The sequence below is a fragment of the Tursiops truncatus genome, chromosome X, assembly GCF_011762595.2.
Source record: "Tursiops truncatus isolate mTurTru1 chromosome X, mTurTru1.mat.Y, whole genome shotgun sequence".
Classification (NCBI taxonomy): domain Eukaryota; kingdom Metazoa; phylum Chordata; class Mammalia; order Artiodactyla; family Delphinidae; genus Tursiops; species Tursiops truncatus.
Genome location: NC_047055.1, coordinates 83421146 through 83448280, shown reverse-complemented (window position 1 = coordinate 83448280; position 27135 = coordinate 83421146). Strand labels below are relative to the sequence as shown.

At 43.0% G+C, this 27135-nt stretch overlaps 1 protein-coding gene and 2 non-coding genes across 16 annotated transcripts in view; 1 reads left to right on the top strand and 2 right to left on the bottom strand.

Annotated features, from left to right (window-relative positions):
• The first annotated feature begins 235 nt into the window (after nucleotides 1-235).
• On the top strand, nucleotides 236-307 carry TRNAE-UUC (transfer RNA glutamic acid (anticodon UUC)). The gene has a single exon. It is a non-coding gene; the product is annotated as a tRNA-Glu (tRNA).
• A 7593-nt stretch (nucleotides 308-7900) lies between these two features.
• On the bottom strand, nucleotides 7901-7973 carry TRNAV-UAC (transfer RNA valine (anticodon UAC)). Its single transcript has one exon. It is a non-coding gene; the product is annotated as a tRNA-Val (tRNA).
• Nucleotides 7974-16318: 8345 nt separating this feature from the next.
• Nucleotides 16319-27135, bottom strand: part of HUWE1 (HECT, UBA and WWE domain containing E3 ubiquitin protein ligase 1) — a 143268-nt gene continuing 132451 nt past the window's right edge. For 11 of the 14 annotated variants that reach the window (XM_073798947.1, XM_073798948.1, XM_073798956.1 and 8 more), the window contains 15 exons: nucleotides 26872-27028; nucleotides 25513-25645; nucleotides 25046-25248; nucleotides 24323-24450; nucleotides 22930-23026; nucleotides 21901-22056; nucleotides 21246-21491; nucleotides 20796-20913; nucleotides 20022-20162; nucleotides 19442-19729; nucleotides 19213-19318; nucleotides 18467-18584; nucleotides 17987-18168; nucleotides 17509-17699; nucleotides 16319-16961 (listed from right to left, as the gene is read on the bottom strand). In XM_073798947.1, the coding sequence (XP_073655048.1) occupies nucleotides 16859-16961; nucleotides 17509-17699; nucleotides 17987-18168; nucleotides 18467-18584; nucleotides 19213-19318; nucleotides 19442-19729; nucleotides 20022-20162; nucleotides 20796-20913; nucleotides 21246-21491; nucleotides 21901-22056; nucleotides 22930-23026; nucleotides 24323-24450; nucleotides 25046-25248; nucleotides 25513-25645; nucleotides 26872-27028 (2367 nt within the window). In that variant the 3' untranslated portion in view covers nucleotides 16319-16858. Of the gene's footprint in view, nucleotides 16962-17508; nucleotides 17700-17986; nucleotides 18169-18466; nucleotides 18585-19212; nucleotides 19319-19441; nucleotides 19730-20021; nucleotides 20163-20795; nucleotides 20914-21245; nucleotides 21492-21900; nucleotides 22057-22929; nucleotides 23027-24322; nucleotides 24451-25045; nucleotides 25249-25512; nucleotides 25646-26871; nucleotides 27029-27135 lie in introns of those variants that run through there. The other 3 variants (XM_073798953.1, XM_073798955.1, XM_073798957.1) reach the window with 3 other exon arrangements.

Here is a 27135-nt window from a genome sequence, read left to right as displayed (position 1 = left end):
ATCTCAAAGTCCCATCTTTGCAGATCTCTTTCCTGGCACCACTCCTGGTAACAATTCTGTATCAGTCTGAGTCCTATCTGGAGAGAGGAGTAACACAGTAATTTGAACAGGGAAAGTTAATATAAGGAATTACCTATAACAGGGGATTGGAATAATGAGGGATTGGTTAGTGAGATGTGAAGAGAATTCGAAAGAATATAGAAATAGCAGATATAAGAAGTAGTCACAAGGGAATTCCCTGGTGGTCCAGTGGTTAGGACTCGGCACTTTCACTGCCGAGGGCCGGGTTCGATCCCTGGTCGGGGAACTAAGATCCAATAAGCCATGCAGTGTGGCAAAGGAATTAGTCACTATCCCTAGGCTGGCATAGAATGCCCCTGGGGCTGAGATCCAGATCTTGTTGGAGAGGCATGACTGTAGTTCACTGCAGGGCAGAGAAGTCATTGTGGTGCTGCATTGGTGGAACTTTCCAGAAATCTGCCTGCTGGGAGGCAGGAGAAAGCTGTTCACTGAGTGCTGCTGGCCTCTGTGCACCGCAAGAGCCAGGCCCTGAGGAAGCTGTGAGTGCATCAAGATCCAGAAGCATTCTTCTTGCTACCAAACTGCCTGAGGGTGAGTTCTGGAGGGAGAGGAAAGCTGCTGATCACTGGGTACTACTGACCACCATGCATGGTAGAAATCAGGCACTGGAAGAGTTGTGAGCACTGCAGGAGACTGATTCTAGAAAAAGCCATGCAGAAGGAGCCTGTCAAGCGAACATGCAGGAGTCAGGAAGAAAACCCCTTTTCCTCTTGCAATATCTCTCTAGCACCCTCTACTGAGAAAGTTTCAGTGCCAGCTGTCAAAGGAAAAACAGTTAAAATTGCTTCATTATCACAGAAGAGGCAGAAAGGGTGAATTTGAAGTTGAGAGGCAATAAATTGATAACCAGCACACCATGGGTTAAACAAGAAATCCTAAGAAAAATTAGAAAGTATTTTGAATGAAATTAAAGTGAAAATATAATGTATCAAAATATATGGAATGCAGCAAAAGCAGTGCTTAGAAAGAAAATTATATGCTTATTATTAGAAGAGTAGTCTCAAACCAATGACCTCAGCTTCTACCTTAAGAAATTATGATAAAAAGAGGAAATCAGGGCTTCCCTGGTGGCACACTGGTTGAGAGTCCGCCTGCCGATGCAGGGGACACGGGTTCGTGCCCCGGTCCGGGAATATCCCGCATGCCGCGGAGTGGCTGGGCCCGTGAGCCATGGCCGCTGGGCCTGCGCGTCCGGAGCCTGTGCTCCGCAACGGGAGAGGCCACAGCAGTGAGAGGCCCACGTACCGCAAAAAAAAAAAAAAAAAAAAAAAAAAAAAAAAAAGAGGAAATCAAACCTAAAGTAAGCAGAAGAAAGAAAATAAGAGCAGAAATCACTGAAGTAGAAAACAAAAAAAAATAGAGAAAAGCAAAGAAACCAATAGTTGGCTTTTTGGGAAGATCAATAAAACTGATAAACCTCTAGCCAGATTGATGAGGAAAAAAAGAGAGAAGACCCAAATGCCTAATATTAGGAGTGAGATTTTGGACAACACTACAGATCCTACAGAAATGAAGATAATAATAAAAGGATATTATTTATTTTTTAAATTTTATTAAAGTATAGTTGATTTACAATGTTGTGTTAATTTGTTGTGTACAGCAAAGTGACTCAGTTATATATATATATATATATGTATATATATATGTATTCTTTTCCATTATGGTTTGTCACAGAATATTGAATATAGTTCCCCTGTGCTATACAGAATGACCTTGTTGTTTATCCATCCTATATATAATAGTTTGCCTCTGCTAATCCCAAACTCCCATTCTTTCCCTCCCCTACCACCCCCCTGCCCTGGCAACCACAAGTGTGTTCTCTATATCTGTGAGTCTGTTTTTGTTTTAAAGATATGTTGATTTGTGTCATATTTTAAATTCCACATATAAGTGATATCCTATGGTATTTGTCTTTCTTTTTCTGACTCACTTCGCTTAGTATGATAATCTCTAGGTCCATCCATGTTGATACAAATGGCATTATTTCATTCTTTTTGATGGCTGAGTAATAGTCCATTGTATATATGTACCACATCTTCTTTATCCATTCATCTGTCAGTGGACATTTAAGTTGTTTTCATGTCTTGGCTATTGTAAATAGTGCTGCTGTGAACATAGCGGTGCATGTATCCATTTGAATTATAGTTTTGTCTGGGTATATGCCCAAGAGTGGGATTGCTGGATCATATGGCAACTCTATTTTTAGTTTTAGTTTTTGTTTTTGTTTTTTTTTGCAGTACACGGGCCTCTCACTGCTGTGCCCTCTTCCGTTGTGGAGCACAGGCTCCGGATGCGCAGGCTCAGCGGCCATGGCTCACGGGCCCAGCCACTCCGCGGCATGTGGGATCTTCCTGGACCGGGGCACGAACCCGTGTCCCCTGCATCGGCAGGCGGACTCTCAACCACTGCGCCACAAGGGAAGCCCCTATTTTTAGTTTTTTGAGGAACCTCCATACAATTTTCCGTAGTGGCTGCACCAATTTACATTCCTACCAACAGTGTAAGAGGGCTCTCTTTCCTCCACACCCTCTCCAGCATTTGTTCTTTGTAGACTTTTTAATGATGGCCATTCTGACTGGTGTGAGGTGATACCTCATTGTAGTTTTGATTTACATTTCTCTAATAATTAGCGATGTTGAGCATCTTTTCATGTGCCTATTGGCAATCTGTATGTCTTCTTTGGAGAAATGCCTATTTAGGTCTTCTGCCCATTTTTCGATCGGGTTGTTTGTTTTTTTGTTGTAGAGTTGTATGAACTGTTTGTATAGTTTGCAAATTAAGCCCTTGTTGGTCTCATCATTTGCAAATGTTTTCTCCCATTCTGAAGGTTGTCTTTTTGGTTTGTTTATGGTTTCTTTTGCTGTGCAAAATCTTGTAAGTTTGATTAGGTCCCATTTGTTTATTTTTGTTTTTATTTCTATTGCCTTGGGAGACTGACCTAAGAAAACATTGGTACGATTTATGTTGAAGGAATGTCATGAAGAGCTTTATGCTCATAAATTTGACAATTTAGATAAAATAGAGACATTCCTTAAAAGACACAAGCTATTGAGCTCACTCCAGAAAAAGACAATCTGAATAGCTACGTCTTTTTTTTTTTTAATTTATTTTTGGCTGCATTGGGTCTTCGTTGTGGTGCGTGGGCTTTCTCTAGTTGTGGCGAGTGGGGGCTTCTCTTCATTGCGGTGCGCAGACTTCTCATTGTGGTGCCTTCTCTTGTGGCGGAGCACAGGCTCTGGGCACATGAGCTTCAGTAGTTGTGGCACATGGGCTCAGTAGTTGTGGCTCGCGGGTTCTAGAGCGCAGGCTCAGTAGTTGTGGCACATGGGCTTAATTGCTCCGCGGCATGTGGGATCTTTCTGAACCAGGGCTCGAACCCGTGTTCCCTGCATTGGTAGGTGGATCCTTAACCACTGTGCCACCAGGGAAGTCCCTAGCCATATGTCTTCAAAGAAATTTATTTCATAGTTTAAAACTTTCCTACAAAGAAAACCCCATGCCCTGATGGCTTCACTGGTGAATTTGACCAAACAGTTAAAGAAGAAATAATAGCAGTTGTACACAAACTCTTCCAGGGGATAGAAGAGTCATGTATTAATTTTCTATTGCTGCATAATAAATGACTACAAACTTAGTGGCTTAAATCAATATCCATTTATTATCTCAGTTTCTGTAGGTCAGAAGTCCAGTATAACACAACACTGTCCAATATAAAATAAAAATTCTTTAAAAGTCCAGTATAACATGACTCTGCTCAGTATAACAAGGCTGAAATCAAAGTGTTGGCCAAGCCAAGATCTTGTCTGGAGGCTCTGGTGAAAAATATGCTCCCAAGCTCATTCGTGTTGTTGGCAAAATCCAGTTCCTTGCACTTGTAGGACTAAGGATCTCACTTCCTTGCTGACCATCATCTGGGGCTGCTTTTATCTCCTAGAGGCCGCCCACATTCTTTGCCATGTGGCCCCCCTCTGTCTTTGGGACATCAACAGTGTGTCAAATACTTTTTGTCCTTCTGATTTTGGACCTTTATTACATCTGCAAAATCCCTTCACAGCAGTAACTAGATTCATGTTTAATTAAATAACCGGGAGAAAGTATGTGTACACCAGGGGCTGGAAATCTTAGGGGCTGTCTTAGAATTCTGCCTACCACAAGGAAGGCATACTTCCCAACATATTCTATGAGTTCAGTATCACCCTGATCTTATATCAAAACCAGACAAAAGAAATCCCAGCAAGTTATTTTATGGATATCAACAAACTGATTCTAAAATGTATAATGGAGAGGCAAAAGATCTAGAATAGCCAAGTCAATACTGAAGGTAAAGAACAGAATTGGAGGACTGATGCTACCCGATTTCAAGGCTTACTATAAAGCTACAGTAATTAAGACAGTGTGGTATTGGCAAAAGAATAGACAAACAGATCAATAGAACAGAGGAGAGAGACCAGAAATAGACCCACATAAATGTAGTCAACTGATCTTTGACAAAGGAGCAAAGATAGTCTTTTCAACAGGCTGTTGACACCTGTCAGGATGGTAATTATCAAAAACAACAGCAACAACAATGACAAAAGACAACAAGTGTTGGTGAGAATAGGGAGGAATTAGAACCCTTGCACACTGTTGGTGGAAATGCAAAATGGTACAACTACTATGGAAAAATGGTATGGCAGGTTCTCAAAAATTAAAAATAGAACTATCATAGGATCCAAGAATCCCACTTCTGGTTATTTATCTGAAAGAATTGAAATCAGTATCTCAAAGAGATATAAGCACTCCTATGTTCATTGTAGCACTATTCATAATAGCCAAGATGTGTGAAAAGCCTAAATGTCCACTGACAGGTGAATGGATAAAGAAAACATGGTATATACATACAATAGAGGGACTTCCCTTGTGGTCCAGTGGGTAAGACTCCAAGCTCCCAATGCAGGGGGCCTGGGATTGATCCCTGGTCAGGGAACTAGATCCTGCATGCATGCCGCAACTAAGAGTTCGCATGCCTCAACCAAGATCCCACATGCCGCAGTGAAGATCCTGGCGTGCCGCAACTAAGACCTGGTGCAGCCTAAATAAATAGAAATATTTTACATACAATGGAATACTATTGAGGCTTTAAAAAGAAGAAAACTGCAATATGCAACAACATGGATGAACTCTGAGGACATTATGCTAAATGAAATAAGCCAGTCACAGTAAGACAAATACTGCATGAATCTACTCATATGAGGTATCTTAAGTAGTCAAATTCATAGAATCAAGGAATGGAATGGTGGTTGTCAAGGGCTGGGGTGAGGGGGCAATGGAGAGTTACTAATCAATGGGCGTAAAGTTGCAGTCAAACAAGATGAATAATCTTTAGAGAGCTACTGTGCAACATTGTACCTATATAGTCAGCAATAATAATTTTTACACTTAAAAAATTGTTAATGGGGTAGATCTCATGTTAAAGAGTTCTTATCACAATAAAATAAATTGTGCTGAAACAACTGGACATTCACATGCCAAAAAAGTAATCTAGACACAGAACTTACACCGTTCACAAAAATTAACTCAGACCCAAATGTAAAATGCAAAACTATAGAACTCCTAGAAGATACCATAGGAGAAAAATCTAGATGACTTTGGGTTTGGCAATGACTTTTTAGATAAAACAACAAATGCATGATCCATGTAAGAAAGAATTGACAAGCTGGACTTCATTAAAATTAAAAATTTCTGCTCTGTGAAAGACACTGTCAGGAGAATGAAAAAACCAGTTGCAAACTGGGAGAAAATATTTGAAAAAGAGATATCTGGTAAAGGACTATTATCCTAAATACACAAAGAATTCTTAAAACTCAACAGTAAGAAAATGAACAACCCAATTAAAAAATGAGCCAAAACCTTAACAGACACCTCACCATAGAAGACATACAAATGGCAAATAAGTATATGAAAAGATGATCCACATCCTATGTCATTAGGGAAATGCAAATGAAAACAGTAATGGGATGCCACTACCATCTATCAGAATGGCCTAAATCCAGAATGCTGACAACACCAAATGCTGGCTAAGATGCGGAGCAACAGGAACTCTCATTCATTGCTGGTGGGAATGGAAAATGGTACAACAACTTTGGAAGACAGTTTGGTAGTTTCTTACAAAGCTAAAGATACTCTTACCACATCATCTGGCAATCACACTCCTTGGTATTTACCCAAAGGGATTGAAAACTTATGTCCATACAAAAAACTGCACGTGGAAATTACCAAAACTTGGAAGCAACCAAGATGTCCTTCAGTGGGTGAATAGATTTATAAACTGTGGTACATCCAGACAACGAAATACTGTTCAGTGCTAAATAGAAATGAGCTATCAAGCCATGAAAAGATATGGAGGAGCTTTAAATGTGTATTACTAAGTTAAAGAAGCTGATCTGAAAAGCTATGATTCCAACTATATGACATTCTGGAAAAGGCAAAACTATGGAGACAGTAAAAAGATCAGTGGTTGCCAGGGGCTAGGGGGAAGGAGTGAGGGATAAAGAGGCAGAGCACAGAGGATTTTTAGAGAAGTGAAAATACTTTGTATGATACTGTAATGGATACATGTCATTACATATTTGACCAAACCCACAGAGTGTACACAGCACGAAGAGTGAACTCTAATGTAAGCTATGGACTTTGAGTGATTATGATGTGCTAATGTAGGTTCATCAATGGTAACAAATGTACCCCTCTGGTGCAGGATGTTGTTAATGGGGGAGGCTATGCATGTGTGGGGGCAGGGGGTATATGGGAAATCTCTGTACCTTCCTCTCAATTTTGCTATGAATCTAAAATTGCTCTAAAAATAAAAAAATCAAAGAAAACTACAGATCAATATCCCTCATAAACATAGATACACAAATGAATGGATAAAAAAAGATGTGGTATATATATTTACAATGGAATACTACTCAGCCTTAAAAAAGAATGAAATCTTGCCATTTGTGACAACATGGATGAGGGTATTATGCTAAGTGAAATAAGTCAGACAGAGAAAGACATATACTATATGATTTCACGCATATGTGGAATATTTTAGAAAAACAAAATAAATGAACAAGCAAAACAAGAACAAACTCATAGATACAGAGAACAGATTGGTGGTTAGCAGAGGGGAACAGGTGTGGGGAGAGGGAGAAATGGGTAATGGGGGTCAATTGTATGGTGATGGATAGAACCTAGACTTTTGGTGGTGAGCATGCTCTAGGGTATACAGAAGTCAAATTGTAATGTTGTACACATGAAAATTACATAATGTTATAAACCAATGTTACTTCAAAAAAAAAGAGAGGAGTAGACAGTTGTGGGGATCCTTTCACAATGTATATAGATATAAAATCATCATATTGTACACTTTAAATACATTACAATTTTATTTGTCAATTATACCTCAATAAAGCTGAGAAAACCCCCACAGATACATGAGTTTTTAAGAAAATTCGAGCAAATCAAATCCAACACAATATATGAAAAAGATAATACATAATGACGAAGTGGGTTTTAATCCCAGGAATACAAGGTTAGCTTAGCACTTGAAAACCAATCAATGTAATTCACCATATTAATGAACTAATAAAGTAAAACCATATGATCATCTTGATTGATGCCAGTAAAGCATTTGACAAAATCCAACATCCATTTCTGATAAAATAAAATAAAAAAGAAGCAATAAACAATCTCTTAGAAATTTGGGGGCTACTTTAATCTGATAAAGGGTACCTACATAAAAACTACAGCTAATTTCATTCTTTTTTTTGGCCATGCCGCGTGGCTTGCAGGATCTTAGTTCCCTGACCAGGGATTAAACTTGGGGCCACGGCAGTGTAAGTGCTGAGTCCTAACCACTGGACCATCAGGGAACTCCCTCATTCTTTTTTTTTAATTGAAATATAGTTGATTTACAATGTGTTAATTTCTGCTGTACAGCAAAGTGATTCAGTTTTATATATATATTCTTTTTTTAATATTCTTTTCCATCATGGTTTATCACAGAATATTGAATATAGTTCTCTAGGCTGTACAGTAGGACCTTGTTTATCCATTCTATATATAATAGTTTACATCTGCTAATCCCAAACTCCCAATCCATCCCCCCACCTTGGCAACCACAAGTCTGTTCTCTATGTCTGTAAGCCTGTTTCTGTTTCATAGATAAGTTCATTTGTGTCATATTTTAGATTCCACATATAAGTAATATCATATGGATGGGATGCTTTAATCCTTCCTTCCTTCCTCTCCTCCTCCCTCCCTCCCTTCTTTCCTTCCTTCCCTCCTTCCCTCCTTCCCTTCCTGATGCCCGCTTACCTGGGGCTGCGGCTCTGGCCGAGTCCACGGGGCCAGGCCCTCAGGCTGCTCTCCCACTAGGTGGTATGCTGTTTAATTTTAATTTTATACTGTATTGGAGTATAGTTGATTAATAGTGTTGTGTTAGTTTCAGGTGTACAGCAAAGTGATTCAGTTATACATATTCATGCATATATATATTTTTCAAATTTTTCCCATTTAGGTTATTACAGAATATTGAGCAGAGTTCCTTGTGTTATACAGTAGGTCCTTGTAGGTTAGGCTGCGGGATCTTAGTTCCTTGACCAGGGATCGAACCTGGGCCCCTGCAGTGAGAGCATCAAGTCTTAACCACTGGACCGCCAGGGAATTCCCTAGGCTGTTTATTTTTTTTTTAAGTTTTATTTATTATTTACTTTAATTTATTTATTTTTGGCTGCATCGGGTCTTAGTTGCAGCATGTGGGATTTTCTTTGAGGCATGTGGGATCTTTCATTGGGGCACAGGGCTCTTCATTGTGGAGTGCAGGCTTCTCTCTAGTGACATGCAGGTTGTCTCTCTCTAGCTGTGTTGTGCAGGCTCCAGGGTGCGTGGGCTCTGTAGTTTGCGGCACGCAGCCTCTAGTTGAGGTGTGTGAGCTCAGTAGTTGTGGCCTGCGGGCTTAGTTGCCCCGTGGCATGTGGGATCTTAGTTCCCCGACCAGGGATCGAACCCGCATCCCTTGCATTGCAAGGCGGATTCTTTACCACTGGACCACCAGGGAAGTCCCAAAGCTGTTTGTTTATTTATTTATATTTATTTATATATTTTTAACATCTTTATTGTAGTATAATTGCTTTACAATGGTGTGTTCGTTTCTGCTTTATAACAAAGTGAATCAGCTATACATATACATATATTCTCATATCTCTTCCCTCTTGCGTCTCCGTCCCACCTTCCCTATCCCACCCCTCTAGGTGGTCAGAAAGTACCGAGCTGATCTCCCTGTGCTATGTGGCTGCTTCCCACTAGCTATCTATTTTACATTTGGTAGTGTATATAAGTCCATGCCACTCTCTCCCTTCGTCCCACCTTACCCTTCCCTCTCCCCGTATCCTCAAGTCCATTCTCAACGTCTGCATCTTTATTCCTGTCCTGCCCCTAGGTTAGTCAGAACCATTTTTTTTTTATTTTAGATTCCATATATATGTGTGAGCGTACGGTATTTGTTTTTCTCTTTCTGACTTACTTCACTCTGTATGACAGTCTCTAAGTCCATCCACCTCACTATAGATAACTCAATTTCGTTTCTTTTTACGGCTAATATTTCATTGTATATATGTGCCACATCTTCTTTATCCATTCATCTGTCAATGGACACTTAGGTTGTTTCCATGACCTGGCTATTGTACATAGTGCTGCAGTGAGCATTGGGGTGCATGTGTCTTTTTGAATTATGGTTTTTTTCTGAGTATATGCCCAATAGTGGGATTGCTGGGTCATATGGTAGTTCTATTTTTAGTTTTTTAAGGAACCTCCATGCTGTTCTCCATAGTGGCTGTACCAATTTACATTCCCACCAACAGTGCAAGAGGGTTCCCTTTTCTCCACACCCTCTCCAGCATTTATTGTTTGTAGATTTTTTGATGATGGCCGTTCTGACCGGTGTGAGGTGATACCTCATTGTAATTTTTATTTGTATTTCTCTAATGATTAATGATGTTGAGCATTCTTTCATGTGTTTGTTGGCAATGTGTATATCTTCTTTGGAGAAATGTCTATTTAGGTCTTCTGCCCATTTTTGGATTGGGTTTTTTGGGTTTTTTTTGATATTGAGCTGCATGAGCTGCTTGTTAATTTTGGGGATTAATCCTTTGTCAGTTGCTTCGTTTGCAAATATTTTCTCCCATTCTGAAGGTTGTCTTTTCGTCTTGTTTATGTTTTCCTTTGCTGTGCAAAAGCTTTTAAATTTCATTAGGTCCCATTTGTTTATTTTTGTTTTTATTTCCATTTCTCTAGGCGGTGGGTCAAAAAGGATCTTGCTGTGATTGATGTCATAGAGCTTTCTGCCTATGTTTTCCTCTAAGAGTTTTATAGTGTCTGGCCTTACATTTAGGCCTTTAATCCATTTGGAGTTTATTTTTGTGTATGGTGTTAGGGAGTGTTCTGATTTCATTCTTTTACATGTAGCTGTCCAGTTTTCCCAGCACCACTTTTTTTTTTTTTTTTTTTGCGGTATGCGGGCCTCTCACTGTTGTGGCCTCTTCCGCTGCAGAGCACAGGCTCCAGACGCACAGGCTCAGCGGCCATGGCTCACGGGTCCAGCCGCTCCGCGGCATGTGGGATCTTCCCGGTCCGGGGCACGAACCCGTGTCCCCTGCATTGGCAGGAGGACTCTCAACCACTGCGCCACCAGGGAAGACCCCAGCACCACTTATTGAAGAGGCTGTCTTTTCTCCATTGTATATTCTTGACGAGGCTGTTTATTTTTAATTGTGGAAATACATGCTCACCATGAAAAAGACAGCAAAAATGCTGCTACTGCCTCCACCAGCGCCGCCACCATCACCACAATAATAATAATACAGATAGGGAATTCCCTGGTGGTCCAGTGGTTAGGACCCTGAGTTCTCACTGCTGAGGGCCCAGGTTCAATCCCTGGTCAGGAACTAAAATACATTACAAAATGACCATCATGTTAAGTCTAGTTACCATCTGTCACTATACAAAGTTATTACAGTATTACTGACTATATTCCCTATGCTGTATGTTAGTTTCCTGTGACTTATTTTTCTAGGTTGAAGTTTGTGTCTCTTAATCCCCTTCACCTATTTCGCCCAAACCCCCCCACCCCCCCACCCCCACCCCCACCCCCACCCCCCTTCCCTCTGGCAACCACCAGTTTGCTCTCTGTTATCTGTAAGTCTGTTTCTGTTTTTTGTTTTCCTATTTTTTGACCACGCTGTGAGGCATGCAGGATCTTAGTTCCCCGACCAGGGATCGAACCTTTGCCCCCTGCGGTGGAAGCATGGTGTCTTAACCGCTGGACCACCAGAGAAGTCCCTGTTTCTGTTTTGTTTTGCTTGTCTGTTTTGTTTTTGAGATTCTATATATAAGTGAAATCACACGATATTTGCCTTTCTCTCTGATTTATTTCACTTAGCATAATACCCTCTAGGTCCATCCATGTTGCTGCAAATGGTGTTATTTCGTTCTTTTTTATGGCTGAGTAATATTCCATTGTATACATGTATCACATCTTCTTTATCCGTTCATCTGTTGATGGACATTTAGGTTTCTTCCTTGTCCTGGCTATTGTAAATAGTGCTGCAATGAACACTGGGGTGCATGTATCCTTTTGAATTATAGATTTCTCTGGCTACATGCCCAGTAGTGGGATTGCTGGGTTATATGGTAGTTCTATTTTTAGTTTTTTAAGGAACCTCCATACTGTTCTCTATAGTAGCTGTATCAATTTACATTCCCACCAACAGTGCAAGAAAGTTCCCTTTTCTCCACACCCTCTCCAGCATTTATTGTTTGTAGATTTAAACAAAATGTTTTTGTTTATTTTTGGCTGCATCAGATCTTAGTTGCGGCACACAGGATCTTCGTTGAGGCATGTGGGATCTTTTGTTGTGGCGCGCGGGCTTCTCTCTAGTTGCGACGTACAGGTTTTCTCTTCTCTAGTTGTGGCGTGCAGGCTCCAGAGCGCATGGGCTCTGTAGTTTGTGGCACGCAGGCTCTCTAGTCGAGGCTCACGAGCTCAGTAGTTGTGGTGGGTGGGCTTAGTAGCCGCGAGGCATGTGGGATCTTAGTTCCCTGAACAGGGATTGAACCCTCATCCCCTGCATTACAAGGTAGATTCTTTACCACTGGACCACCAGGGAGGTCTCTGTTTGTAGGTTTTTTTTATTATTTATTTATTTATTTTAGTAAATTTATTTATTTATTTACTTTTGGCTGCGTTGGGTCTTCGTTGCTGCGTGCAGGCTTTCTCTTATTGCGGTGAGTGGGGGCTACTCTTTGTTGTGGTGTGCAGGCTTCTCATTGTGGTGGCTTCTCTTGTGGAGTATGGGCTCTAGGCACACGGGCTTCAGTAGTTGTGGCACACAGGCTCAGTAGTTGTGGCTCACGGGCTCTAGAGCGCAGGCTCAGTAGTTGTGGCGCACAGGCTTCATTGCTCCACGGCATGTGGGATCTTCCCAGAGCAGGGATCGAACCCGTGTCCCCTGCATTGGCCGGCAGATTCTTAACCAGTGAGCCACCAAGGGAAGTTCCTGTAGATTTTTTAATGATGGCCATTCTGACCGGTGTTAGGTGATACCTCATTGTAGTTTTGATTTGCATTTCTATAATAGTGATGTTGAGCATCTTTTCATTGTGTTTGTTGACCATCTGTCATTTGTGTTTCTTCTTTTCTGAATTGCCTTTTCATGTCCTTGGATGTTTTTCTGTTGGGGAGTTTGTCTCTTAGTGATTTGTAAATAAAAAAATATATATACAGTAAGGATTAACCCATTGCCTGTTAGAGATGTATTTTTTCCTAGATTGCCGTTGCTTTTTAATTCTTCTCGTGGTGTTGCCAATGTTTTAGTAGTCAAATATATCAGTCTTTTCCATTATAATGTCTTTTGTAGTTTTTAGTGTTAGATTTTCCATATCCCAGATCACTTGTTATTTGCCCCCAAAAATAAGTTCACGTTTTTCACACTTGAATCTTCCATTTGGAATTTATTTAGTGTGAATTGCAGAGCAAACTTTCTATTTCTCCCCCTTCCAATACTTAGGCAAGTTTCCCAAACTTAACATTGACAAAGCTATTCCTTCCCCAACTGGTTCTTGGTGCTTCATTTTCTCTTTACAGTAGACCATAGCACACTGAATAGTCATGGCTTGAAGCCGTTCTCTGTCAGGTCTGCTCATTTCAGCTTCCACCTTGCTTAGCATGTCTGTTTTCCAAAGTCTCAAGGCCAGCTATACTTGCAAATGAAGACAGTAAGCCTGTTCATTTATTTGCCTCTTTTTATGCTTCTCACACGAGTTTTGCAGCATCCTTCTTCACATGGATCCCAAACACTGCTTCTTAAGATTATTCCTAGGTATTTTATGTTACTGTTGTGAAGGGAATCTATTTCCTGTTGTTTTCTAACTGGTCATTGCTTGTATTTGAGAAAATGTTTAATCCTACTACCCCTGCCTATCGAGTCTTTGTGTATCCATTGCTCCCTGAACTTTCCCAACACCTAACCCCTTCCCTTCAGTGAGTTTTTGGAAAGCAGTGACTTCTCAGTGTTGTCAGTACATGGTAAGCGCTCAGTAAAAATGTTTATGTTGGGTAATAATTGTTTCTCCAGCCAAGACATATTATGTTTCATAAGTATAGAGCCATACATCCCAGTTTATCTGGGTTTGTTTGCACTTGTGGCCCAGCATAATTTTTTTTTTTGGTGGCTGTGCCACGTGGCATGTAGGAATCTTAGTTCCCTAACCAGGGATTGAACCCGCGCCCCCAGCAATGGAAGCATGGAGTACTAACCACTGGACCACCAGGGAAGTCCCACAGCATAATTAATAGCACCCTTTTTATTTTAAAATTTGCCCAACTTTGGATGATAAGTTATATGGTCACCCTAATTATAAGAAAAGGGGACTATTTTAATAAGGAGATAACCAGTAGTAATTGTAACACACACATCAGTGGAGGGAATTATTAGGGGGCAAAAAGAGACATGTTTAATCATATCATGAAAGCAGCTATTAATTAGCCTTCACGTAGAATTAGGCCTGTTATTGACTTCCCTGATACCTGCCTCAAATTCATTTGGAACTATTAAATTGTCCATCTCAAAAAACTTACTTTGAAATACCTCAGGTGTAGAAAAGTTATAAAGTATTATAGTATTATAAGAAATACTTATGTACCCAGCACCACCCAGCTTAAGAAATAAAACATTTAATTTAAGCCCTCTGGGTAATGTACCTCTTCCCAACTGCATCCCCTTTTGTCCCCCATAGCTCATCCTGAACATCATGCAGTACTGTCATACTTATGCATGGGCTTCCATACTCTTCATACATGTGGTTTTTCATGTTCTTGGTACACATGTATGTAGTATTGTTTTGCAATTTTTAAACAGGCAGGTCTCATACATTTTTGCTTATCTTTGAGATTGTGTATGTTGATATATGCAATGGATATTTTTACTATTGTATAGGATTTCTTTATATTAATTTATCAGATTATACTTGTTGGACAATAAATGTTTACACGAATGTTTTGTTCATTATAACCAGGCCTCTTGCTGGACTCACTTAAGCTCTAATAACTTTTGATTCTCTTGGTTTAGCAAAATAGTTTCTCTTCAACAGCTATACCTTGTTTCCTGCTTTATGGAAATGGCTAGAACTTGCAGAACAGTGTTAATGGTGATAATTGACCACTTTATGCTTGCAGTGTGATGTTGACTGTTGGTCTGATGCTACCTTATCAAGGTAGTATCTTTACAAGTTACCAGGAATAGTTACTGTTGGCAAATGCCTTTCATCTACTGTCAAAAGGTTTTTCTCTTTTGACATTGAGGTGATGACTATCCCATAGGCAAATCATACTCAGTCACATTAGGTTTTTGTGGTATGCCATTGAGTTAGATTCATTTATTTCCTTCAAGATTATTCCATCTGTACTCCGAACTTCCACACCTGACTCCCAACCCTTGCACCCCTTTCAAATTTAAATGGTCAGAGCTTTATTCTACTTTGATTTCTCAAAGAACCAGTTCTTAAGTGTATTGATCAATTCTACTGTATTTCTGCTTATTTGTTCCTTTTATTTTAAAGCCCTGGTGGACTCCCAGCCTCATCTCAGGCCACTATCCTTTGCTCAAGCCTTGCCCTATCAACTGGACTCTTGCTGCATTGAGCTAGATTACCCTGTTCTTCTTAATCTTCACTCTCACACAGACTTATGATTCAACCCAAATGCCACTGACAATAGAAAGCCTTTCCTGATCTCCCAGGCTAGACCAGGTACTTGTGCTGGGCACCCAGATCCCCTTCAGAACTGATCTGTCTCTATCCCTTGACTAGAAGCTCAATAGGCCGGACAGGGTTGATTCATCTGTCTTCTCAGTGGTCAGGAGGGCCAGGAACAGACAAGTGTGAACATTGGAAGGAAAAAAAAAAAGATTAGCTGCCATTTGCATCAGGACAAAGGGATCAGGTTAAGGACAGACACACCACTGCTTTCCTAGATCCACACTTTGGGACATGGTCAAGGGGAAAAGAGAAGTAGAGCCTTGGAGAATGAGAAAAACCACACAAAGCAAGTACCACTTGAGGTTATTTTTCTAACTGAACTTTTATTACTTTTTTCTTTGAAGGCTGGAACCATCAAAGTCCTTAGATCAACTTTAAGTGCTGGATGGAGTAAAAAAAACCACAAAAGACTGTTGGGCGATCTGTGAACAGACTGGCAAACAAGCAGATGACAAAACAAAACCAAAAAGGATGGAAAGACTGTTCTGGGGAGCTAGTCAAATTATTTGCTTATGAAAATTTGTTAGAAATAAACTAAAACATTAATAAATGAAATCAAAATTTTAAACTGAGCTCCAGGCTTGAAACTGTTATAAAGGCTCAGGAAATAGAACCTTCAGTTGGGTTGAGTGAATTCTCTTACAACCTGCTGGTTTGTTCCCCTAGAGCAAGGCGATGCTTTGTCCTTGGCTGCAATCTCTAACACCATCACCGCCCCCAAGTGCAGATCCCATTCTGAAAAAGATCCCCCCAGTTCCTGATGACTCTGAAGGAGGAGGATGCACCCATGTGGTGACAGAGGTGGCTTTCTGGAGAGTCCACTGGATTTCTTCTCCAGCCATCTAACATGTGCTCAAGAGGGTTTATTTCTTTTTAAACTTGAAAAAAACTCCATTGTGAAAAGTGAGTTATGAAGAGTGCTCTTTATTTGAAACCTCCACAACACAGACGCCAATCTTGTCTCGCATTGAATCATTAGCTGTGCACATCAACACATTCCAAGCACAAATTAAGAAATGCAAACAGAACAAAAAAATATATATATATATAATTTTTTCCCCTATCCAAAGGTTTCAAGTCTCAATGCAGCAAATCCTTCTGAACACAGAATCTGAGGAGCACACTGTTCAAACAGTTGGGACAAACGGGTCCCTGTAAAGGCTATTGCCTTTTCAATACATGGGTGAGGGATCCTGGACGGCATGGAACGGGGAGAGGAGGTGAGAAAAAGGGAGCGGGGAGAGAGAATGAGCAGGAAAGGGGGAACGGGTATGCGCTGGGGAAGATGGGGCAGCTGGGACACACACATGGTGAGTTGGTGGATTTTCACTTATTGGTTTTTGACATTTTCTTTCTGGTTCTTTTTTGTTTTCATTATTCCATTTCCCCCCATTCCCAGGTCCAACAATGGTAGAAAAACCCCACAGTGGTGGGCGGGGCCTTATTAGGCCAGCCCAAAGCCTTCAGAGCACTCCTGGATGGCCAATAGTAGCATGTGGCGGAGCTTCTCAAAGCTCTCATAGGCAGGCAGGTCCAGCTGATTAAAACTAGGGAAAGAAGAAAGATCAATTCATGACAAAAGATGATAACCAAATCTGTGTTCCCATGGTGCCCACTTGACTTCTGCTTGTAGACTCCCAATCCTGTCCTAGCCTTGTCTGCCCTCCTCTAATCTGGCCCCAATACTGGCCACCAGGCACCTAAAACATAATCTGACCCTGTCACTCCTCCTTAAACACCACGGCCCTACATGAAAGCTCCAAGGAGGTATTCAGGGTCACTGGTCACCCCTGCCGAGTTCTTTAGCATTCTGCTCGTGCAACTCCTTGCTCTGGCTACGTTGAGCCCTGGAATACACCTTGTTCTCACATGGCAGTGTTCACCTGCAATGTCACCCCAGCCCCACTGTGAGTCTGGGCCAGCTTCTCATCTCAAATATCATCTTCTCCACAAAACCCACCAAATTGTGAGTTACCCCAGGTCCAGGGTACCCGGGGCCAGATTTGCGCTCCTGACCACGGGTAGGGGCCTAGAAGTAGCAAATATGCAAATTCAATCTAAATGCTGAAAAGGAGAACAAACCCTTCCTCTTACCATGTGTGAGCTGAAGGCAGGCGGTCTGTGGACCTGTCATCTCGATGGATCTGAAACTTCTGAATGCCATTCATGCCTTCAAGGGCAGCAAAACCTTGCAGGGGCACCTTGGAAGTACCCGTGACAAACTGGAGGAACTTGGCACGGTCAGCTTGATCGAAAGAACGCAATGCTCTCCAGAACCACTGGATCTACAGGAATGAACATAAGAAGCCAGTGTTAGGTAGAGAGTTCTTCGAAGAAAGGGGGATGGGATTTGGAATGTTAGGCAAGTCTCTTCTGTGAGACAGGTTTCAGTTCCTCCATTCACAAGATGAGCAAGGAGATCACCTGAAAACTGAAACTCCAGAAGAGTGAAGAGTTAGGTACAGGTAAGCTGTCACTCAAAACTCCCTTCCCCTAAGAGTACTGGTTTATTTGGTGTCATATAAACTAACACTGCTTAAGGATACAGGAAGGGATGCCAGCAGCAGCTCACCTGAATAGAGTTGGACTGGTACTTGTGGTATTCAGTGTTGGATTTCAAATCGTCAATGTCGATTGTGGGCAGTCCTGATATGAGCAGCTCTAACTCCTGCTCAGTGAAGATGGAAATGAGGCGCTTTGGAATGATCTCATAGAAACCTTCTAAGAAAGCCGCCAGCTGTTTGCGGATGGCTCCTGGGGAGAGAACCAACAAGCCACGTGGCATCTGAACTCATACAACTGTTAGAGGTCAGAGATCCCCAATCTGGCAGGATGCTGACTGATCTGCCTACCTCACCTACCACTCTGTTTCTAGGCCCCCATATGAGGGTGGATGAAGGGAAATATTTTTTGGTCAGGTTTTTGGACTCCTTTTATGCAAGGCATTTGTGGCTGGCATAGGGGAAGAGAAGAAACAATGTCTGTGAAATGAGTGAGGCCTGACCTTGCCCCATACTGAGCAACTAGGGGGTCTAACGGACATTTCCCCTACCTGTCATTCTCATCTGGCACACCAGGTGTACATACTCCTTCTTATTCTCCTCTGTTACCAAGATGTTGGCCCCATTGGGTTTGAGGTCACGAACTTCACACACTCCAAACTCTTGGACCTAGAATACCCAAAACCAATAATATGAATCAGGCTTGGTCTAGGATGGAACTTACATAGATACCTGGAAACACACCCTAAACTCTTTGCTGAATCCTGGGCAAGGAGATGAAGCAAGGTCATAAAAAACAGTGACTTTTCTCATGAGCTCATAAATCCCTAATAGGGAAAGGCCAAGGGTTTGGTCCTAAAACATACGGAAACTATCAATAGTAAAAGGGAAAAGGGCATGGATAACATACATAATGTAACACAACAGAATCTTTATGGAAAGCAATTTGGGCGAAGAGTAACCTTGAAATTTGTTTTTCATTTATGTCTATTTGTACAATTTTTCTAGAGTGAACTGACTTTGGGAATGAAGAATAATGTACTAGAGCATTTTTTCAAAATATAGAGGAAACTAGGAAACAGCCTGGATTGTTTTACAAATTCTGGTTTTTCTGTTTGTGCCATCTCATGCAAATACCCACTGTTCTCTGCCAGATGGGGAACGGGGAATGTGACTTAAGACATCAAGATGCTTCCTTAGAAGCATTAGAGGTTATCCAATGCCAGTTCAAGGACAACCCCATAATGGGTTTCCTAGACTAGCTGGGATGTGCTATGGTCAGGATCTCCGGACCTACCTCAGTGCTGAAGGTGAGGTCGTAGCCTAGTGTGGAGACATCATTTTCCAGCAGATAAACCAGGCCCTGGTAGAAGTGGTAATCTTCGCTCTCCATGTCTGTATATCTAGATAAACAAAATTAGGGCCATGGGTTGGGGTGGAGGACAGGCAGCCTAGTGATGGGACACAAGAAAAGGGACCAGATTTCCAGGACTGAAGACAGTCCCAGGTTTGTGCCACATCCTCACCTGACAGACTTGCCCAAGATGTGTTTGTAGAAGGACCGAGTAAAGTAGCACTCCAGGAGGCGGTTGTCATATACAGCTTTGGCCACGATGCGTCCGACAAACTTGAAGTAGCTAAGGTGGTTGGGGTTGCAGTGGGAAGATGGATTGATGGTGTATGTGACCCGATCACCAGGTGAGGTACGGAACAAGGCATACATAGGGTTAAACATCTCCCGAGAGATGATCATATACCACTCCCGCAGGAGCCCTCCAGCATCTTGCCCTTCTTCTCCTTCAAACACTATATACCTGTATAAGAGAGCAGAAACAGGGATGTGCAGAAAGCCCAGGACAAATCCATTCTTTTGCATAGCATGACCTGAGAGAGCGATTGTGAAGGAGTAGCTGGGAGACTGGGTGGAGAAGACGGGTGACAGTTCAGTGAGATTATCTAAGCTGGATTCCTCTTAGGAATTCCTACTGGGGAGGGCAGCACCTCCCTAAGTTCCCCTGCACATTTGGGCCCCAAGTAAGCCTTCACTACCACGTAGGGAGGGTCCCAACCCTCCCATCCTATTTATTCTCTGCTCTGGGCTCTTACAATCGATTCTTCATTTCTTCAGGGGATTTCCGGTGCAGCTCACGATAGGAGTCTTCAAACACATGGTCACGGCGGACGTGCACAGCCATGTCTTCTTTCCGGAGCCCCTCATCCAAACGCTCCAGCTCTTGGCGGAAATATCTTGGGAGGTAGGAAAGGAAGGAAAGTAAGATTAGGAGTGGCAGAGTAAACTTTTGTTTGCCTGATTAGGATGAAGATCCGCACTGATGTTCCCCTCATCCTCCAGACACTTTGATCCCTCCAGTGTTTGGGAGAGGCAGGTCATTCACTACCAACTCTAAATTTTTCCCATCTCCATCGAATAGGGGCCCACAGACATTATGGCATGGAATTTCTGCAATAAGCAGGTAAGCATGTGTAGGTGCACAGGAAGGAAGAGAAGAGTAAAAAATGACAGGAGTGTTGTGGAGGCTCGCCCCCCCACGAGCCCTGCTGTGGCTACCTACACCTCCTGTATTACCCCAAAGGAAGGACCGGGACTTTAGAAATCATGTGATTAAACAAAGGCTTGCATTTCTCTGATGAAGAATGGAGACTGGGTTGGAGAAGGCCAAGGAGTATTTAGGTACAATGATTGTCCATGGCACAGATGAGTCTCTCCCCGCCCCCCGACCCCCCAGCACCATTCTAAGGGCTGCCACCAAGGGAAACTTCTTTCCCTGAAAACATCATCCCAGGAGAAATTTTGGCTCCTTTCTGGGAGAGGAGATACCATTTAGAGAGTTCCCACCCCCCCAACACCAGGGCACATACTTGCGCTTGACATCAAAGTCGAGGACACGAATGTAGTCTACCAGGACAGCAAAAGGCCCGTCAGCAAGGTGGGTGGTGGACTGCCGTAGGATCTGGTTTAACACAGTGCGATGAGTCTCTGGGGGGAGAAAGGACAGCAGGAATCAGCACATCATGGGTCTCAGAAGAATGAATGAAAGCCAACCAGCCAGCAACTCTCTCTTCCTTGTTTCAGGGGGAAAAAAGGTAGTGTGGCACACAAGGACTTCCAGATCCAGTCCCTACCTCACTAGCCTCACTTTCCAACACACACACACACACACACACACACACACACACACACACACACACTCACTCACTCACTCTCTCTCTCTCTCTCACCCTGCAAATCAGCTAAGAACAAAATGTATGAATTGACCCTGTAAAAAAAATGAAGTCTTCTACATTTGGCGGCCTAAGAGTTCTCTGTACCTGCAAAGCGAAGAAACTTCTGTGTGTCAGGGGGCAGGCTTGATGAGATGTGCATAGACGAGGGCTCCCGGGAGAAGAATGGGTCAAGGGAGGAAGGAGTGGCTGGGGTTAAGGGGGCAGGGGAGAGTGGAGGAGGCTCGTCCTTGATGTGTGCCAGCTGGCTCTCACGGGTGTCTCGGACAGGAGGCTTGCTCTCCCGCTCTGTGGCATGGACCAGAAAGAAGGCCTCGACGGCAGGCTGTAGTACTGGGGGTAGGAACGATAGGATAGTGACAATTTACTTTATAAACTTCAACATACAAACCTCTTCCCCCCTCATAATCAAATTTCAAAAGTACTACATGAAAAAGTAATGAAAACTTGCAGGAGAAATATAATGGTGCCACAGAGGAAGTCAGAGCTTCCAGAGAAAAATGGGATAGGCAACCAGTTATAAAGATTCCCCCGGTCTAAAAAGTAAAAGATACCAGCTACCAAAAGAGAAGGCTAGTCTTTTTTCTGACAATGAAGTCAGAGAAAAAAAAATCCTCTTCTTTAAACTCCTATTATGGAGATCCGACGGAGAAGAGTAATCTGGAAGGAAGAAAATTAAGCTGGCAGAAAGGGCCCCAGAGCAGATCAGCGGACCTGGGCTCTCCCTCAGGCCACAACTCACCTAGCACCGCATGCTGGTCATGGGATTCCTCCAGTTCCTTTAGGCACTCTCCCAGCATGTCCCACAGCTCATCTAAGCTCAGTTGCTCGCTGAGCAGGGGTAACTCAGGTGGCCTCTCCTCCTTCTCCTTCTCCCCCTGTGGAGTTCCATCTGAGCCTAGTGGGCACAGAGAGGAGAGACTGGGAAGCCCCTGAGGCTTTTCCTTCATTCAGACCAAATGCACAGGCCATTAGACAGATCAAGTAAATTGGTCCACTGGCCACTGAGTAATTGAGTGACATCTGAAAGCAAGCTCTAGTCCTATACTGGATGGCATTTAAACTTAAACTGAATAAAATTAATACAAGAAAAAGTTTGTCTAGTTGCACTAGACACTTTTCAAGTGCTCAATAGCTACATGTAGCTAACGGCTACTGAAGGAAAATTCTACCAGACAGCATTGGTCTTCTCATTGCCTTACTAGCTCCCAGAAAACCTATGGATTATTAAATGATTTAATATATTTTAAAAACTGGATGTCCTATGACAACACTATCCCACAGGAATGTGTTAAAAGGGTGCCAAAAAGCATTCTATATGAAATTAACCTTGAGAAATGCTGATAATAATAGCATCCACTGTGTGCCAGGTACTGCTCTAAATGCTATATATACACGTGTTAACTCAATCCTAACTATGAATATCCCTATTTTAAATGAGGAAACAGAGAGGTTTGCCTCAGGTCCCAGAGATAGTAAATGGGGAGACAAGACTCAAACGTATGCTGTCTCCACACAGTATCATCATAGTTTCTTGTTTCTTTACTACAGAAATTGCAGTGTGTGCTATGATTCTCCAATGAGGACCAGGTGGTGATGGTTAGTGATCTTAGTTGATTGGTACGGGCCTATCAACATACAGAAACCAGGGTTCACTTGAACAAACTGGAAAACACTGAGCTTATGTATGTTGGAAGGAGGGGATCCAGCAGCCATTCCATGAAGACTGGTTCTCCCTTTTGTTGGGCTGGAAATGGGAAGTAGTACTGACCAATGGACTGAGTATCTTGAGCACTGGGAGATGGCTGGTCCACATCCATGGGTGATTCCTCCCTTCGGACAGATGCCTCTGACTGGCTTGACTCCGACTGGATAAAAGGGAGACAAAGTCACATAAAGGGTGCAACTCTGCTTTCCTCAGGGACAGGCGAGAGGCTGTCCTACAATCTCTCACATATCATAAGCTTGGAAAGAAGCCTCCCATGTCTTCCCATATGGAAAGAAGTTTCCTTAGGTAGCTCTCCAGGACAAAACAATGGCCTTCCCACCTCCTTTGCTGTCCTCCACCCTGAGCTAGCAAGTTTTTGCAAAGAGCTCCCTGGATGCCCCATTTGCCTCCACTCTATTCCAGGCCTGTGTCCAGTCAGGCACCATCCTCCTGGACTTCAAGACTTCTAGGGACAGTTTACACACGTATATATACCTATATATAAAACTCAGATGGGCAGAAGGTAGGTTTACTCTTTGTTCCTTTTTGCTCACAAAAGGGGAAATAACGGCAATGAATTAGTGCAATCTTTAATGGGTGGGATTGGCTTTTTAAAAAAGCCAACATCTGTCCTATCAGGTGTGGGAAAGAGACTGGGCAGAAAAAATACTCCAGAATAATAGTTCTCTATCCCTTTCTACCCTGCCAGAACTACAGCCCTTAAATTCTAGGCTGTTCCCAGCATGCTCAATGAAATCACACTGTATAATAGTAATTACAGACAAAGAAAAAATAGGCCTCAAGATATTCTTATTTCCCGGGTCTTGGGAAGGCAACTTGCATGTTGTTACAAGGACAGGAAAACAATGAGTGCCACAGCATATATACATGATGCCAGGCTTTCCCTACAGCCACTCTGTGCTGAGATCCCAACAATGAACTGACTACCTAGGAACCTGAAAAGGCTTCCTCCTAAAAGTGCCCAAGTGCCTGGGTGCCAAAGGAGTATGAAGAATAGAGGCAGAGACCAGGGTGGAGGGATCAGCCATAGCCAGAAGAGGCTGTTTGGGATGTGTACCAAGCTTGGGGGACTTTCAAGGGCAGGATTCCTGACGTGTCTCTGAGGTACTTGCATTGTTCCATGAGACTGAAAAATCTTTTATCATGAATCCCCTCAGAACCCAGACACTTAGCATTATGCAGTTTGCAAAAGCGCCACTGTTGACTGGATAGCTGGGAGTGGGGTATGATGGCCAAGCTTTAAATCAAACCAAACCAAACCAATAAACAAACAGTAAAGAAAGCACCAAGAGAAAGTAACCCTGTTGCCCAGAAGCATTCATATAGCAAACTTAATGCAAAAGCATACAAGGTAAGGGCAATGAAACCCCACTGATGATGTGGTGGGGGAGGGAGGAGAGGCAAATGAATGAGGGGCCACAGGCATCATGCTAACCGTTGCTGCTTGTTGCTGTCTCCGCGCCCTTTGACCCTCACGTACCATTTGTATAATGGCATCAGCCTCAGCCTCCAGCTGCCGAACAGCTGCCTGGATGCTGCTAGCTGAGCCTAAACCGGAAGAACCTGGGAGAAAGAAAAAAGAAGGTAAGATGTAAACTGTAGAAAGAGAGAATGCTCAATATTCTCTCCCATCTCCTGGGCCACCACAGGGCACCTTGCCTTTGAGCTTTAAGCTCAGGCAGTCTCAGAATGCTCATCGTAAGGCACTAAGAACTACCTTTACAGATAAGGGCAGGTGACATGGGGCTGGGCAGACGGATGGTGGCAGGTGAGAGAGTTCTGCGGGACAGGGGGAAAGACATTGGATTTGGCATGCCATAGCTGAGGCAACATGGCTACAATATTTTAGCCAAGAGTGTTCAAGGAAGCAGAGAGGAGACAAACTCAGTGAGTTAAATCTTGTTCACCAAAAGATCTGTCCCCAATTTCCTTGCCAGATTTCCACTCCCCTTTAATTCCCACTTGCCCTAGTGAAATTTCCTATGTAGACGGCTTGAGTGAGATACAGAATGCAGCCACCAACATTTTAAGATAGGATCATCATTTTCCTTAGAAAAGATCAAACAGGAAGGAGACATGACATTAAGTCCTGCCCTCCAGGGTCTCTTGTTTTTCCACCACCAACCTTGCCCCTCAACTGGACACCCCAGTTCCATACCTAGCCTGCCTGTCTGCTTGGCTTTCTTGTTAGCTCGGCGTGTGTCGTCCCGGAGCTGGATGATGACCTGCAGTACCCTCAAGAAGAACTTCTGGGTAGATGTCTTGGATGTCAACATGGACATAGAAGGCAACTGGAGCTCCCGGCCACCCAGAGGTCGCTTCTGAGATGCCACGATTACCACATTCTCAGCCATGTCAAACCTGGAGAGTGTAGAGGTGGCTTGCGTATACTGAGAGCATCAAAGCATCAACACCCACAGCAGGCACGGCTTTCTTGTGTCAAGCAGGGGGTAAGGAATCTCAGAAGAAAATCACACAAGTAGGAAAAATAGGGCCGGGTGTGTACAGGACAGAAACAAAATCTGTCCAGTGAAGAGGGAAAAAATAACCAGGAAGCCAGGAAGAGCCACTTTTCAGAATGTCCCTGATCCCAACCCCACAGCCAAATGGGCAGCTGCCACCTACCTGCTCTGCATTTTGCCTTTCAGCTTGGTGGTCTGTGGCTGCTCCTCAGGCAGGCCATCAGGGGAGAGGGTCTCACACTGGGCTCGCCGCTGCTGTTCCAGATTGTATTCCCGTAGTTCAGCCAGAAGGGTTCCTGGGCAGGCAGAGAAGCCAGCAAGTGTTCAGAGACTTCCCTAATGAAGCAGTGAAAAGCCAAACCTTTCCAAGAAAACTTCCTAGGTGCTTTGCTCAGCTGCACTGAACCTGGAGTAAGCAGAAATTTTGCTCTGTTCATTTTACTATGTGTGCTCACAGATCAACTAACTGCTCAGGGGCCACTGGTTTATCTGGCCTTGAGAATTTGCTGAATCTACAAGAAATAACAGCTCAGTGCAGCGGGGAAAAAGTATCTCTTTTGAAGCCCGTATACCTCTCAAACTTCTTAGGTTTTTGTGGTAGTCTCAGGCAAATTGCTTAACCTCTTTCCCAATTTGCTTACCCATCTTAATAATGGGGCTCATACTGCCTAACCTCACAAGGCTGCTTTGAGAATTAGGAGATAACTGTCTAGCAGAGTGCCTAGGATACTGCCTAACCTATGGATGTTGAATAAATGGTGGCAGTCAAGAAAGATCAGAGGCCTCTTTTGGAAGAACTCTGTAATTCTCATGCAACAAAGAAGATCCTAGGTCACACAGTTTAATTGACTCTCTTATCACCTCAGCTCCAGGGATGTTTGTGAGAAGGAGATAACTACACAGGTGGTTGAGATCTAGGGAGACCCATGATTGGGATGGGGGGTGGGAGAGAGCAAAGAGAGTCTCTATGCTGAAAGCAAATCTGGCCCCACTCCTTGATTCAGTCACCCCGTCACCTGGGTTTTAGTTTTCTTCTTGGTGAAACAGGAAGACTGAAACTAGATAATTTGCAAGTATTCTTGGAATTTTTGTACCCTCAAAACTGCACAAAGGCAGAGGGTATTATTCTTTCAATTCCCGAGCCTGAATGTAGCATAGGTGCATCTCTGAGGTGGCGAACTGCCTCAGCAGGCTCATCATAGGGCTCTTATGAGTGCCCAGAATGGAAAAGCAATGTCGGTCCTATGGGTGCTCATTTTCCTTCACTAAGCACCAATTACCAGCTGTGTGCCGGGGATTGGGAATGTAGAGAGAAGACCAGCCCTGCTCTCAGAGAACTGGGCAGAGGAAAACAGATGACAACCTAGTATTTTCAGTGCTGTGACAGAAGAGCTCATGGGGCTGTGCTACAGATGCATAGAGGAGTTTGATTCAGCCTGGGGGTTCAGGGAAGGCTTCCATAAAGAGATGACACCTAAGTGGAAGGTTTCAGAAAAACAGGGTGCTTTACTCCTATTATTACCTATCTGTTTACAAAGGGTATAACCCAGATGGCGGGCTCCATTCAGTAGCAGCTTCAAAACAGTGTCCCGCGTCCCAGGGTCCCCCCGAGAGAGCTGCAGTAACACATTGGCTGCATCCTCTAGGCCTTCTTCAGAACAAGAATGGGATGTCAACACCTGGGAAAAAGAAAGGCGATGGGGTGAACCCCAACTTGAGAATTAAAACATTATCTACCCCAGTCAACTCTTTCTCCCCCAACCAGAGGGAGGTCAGAAGAGCTTGG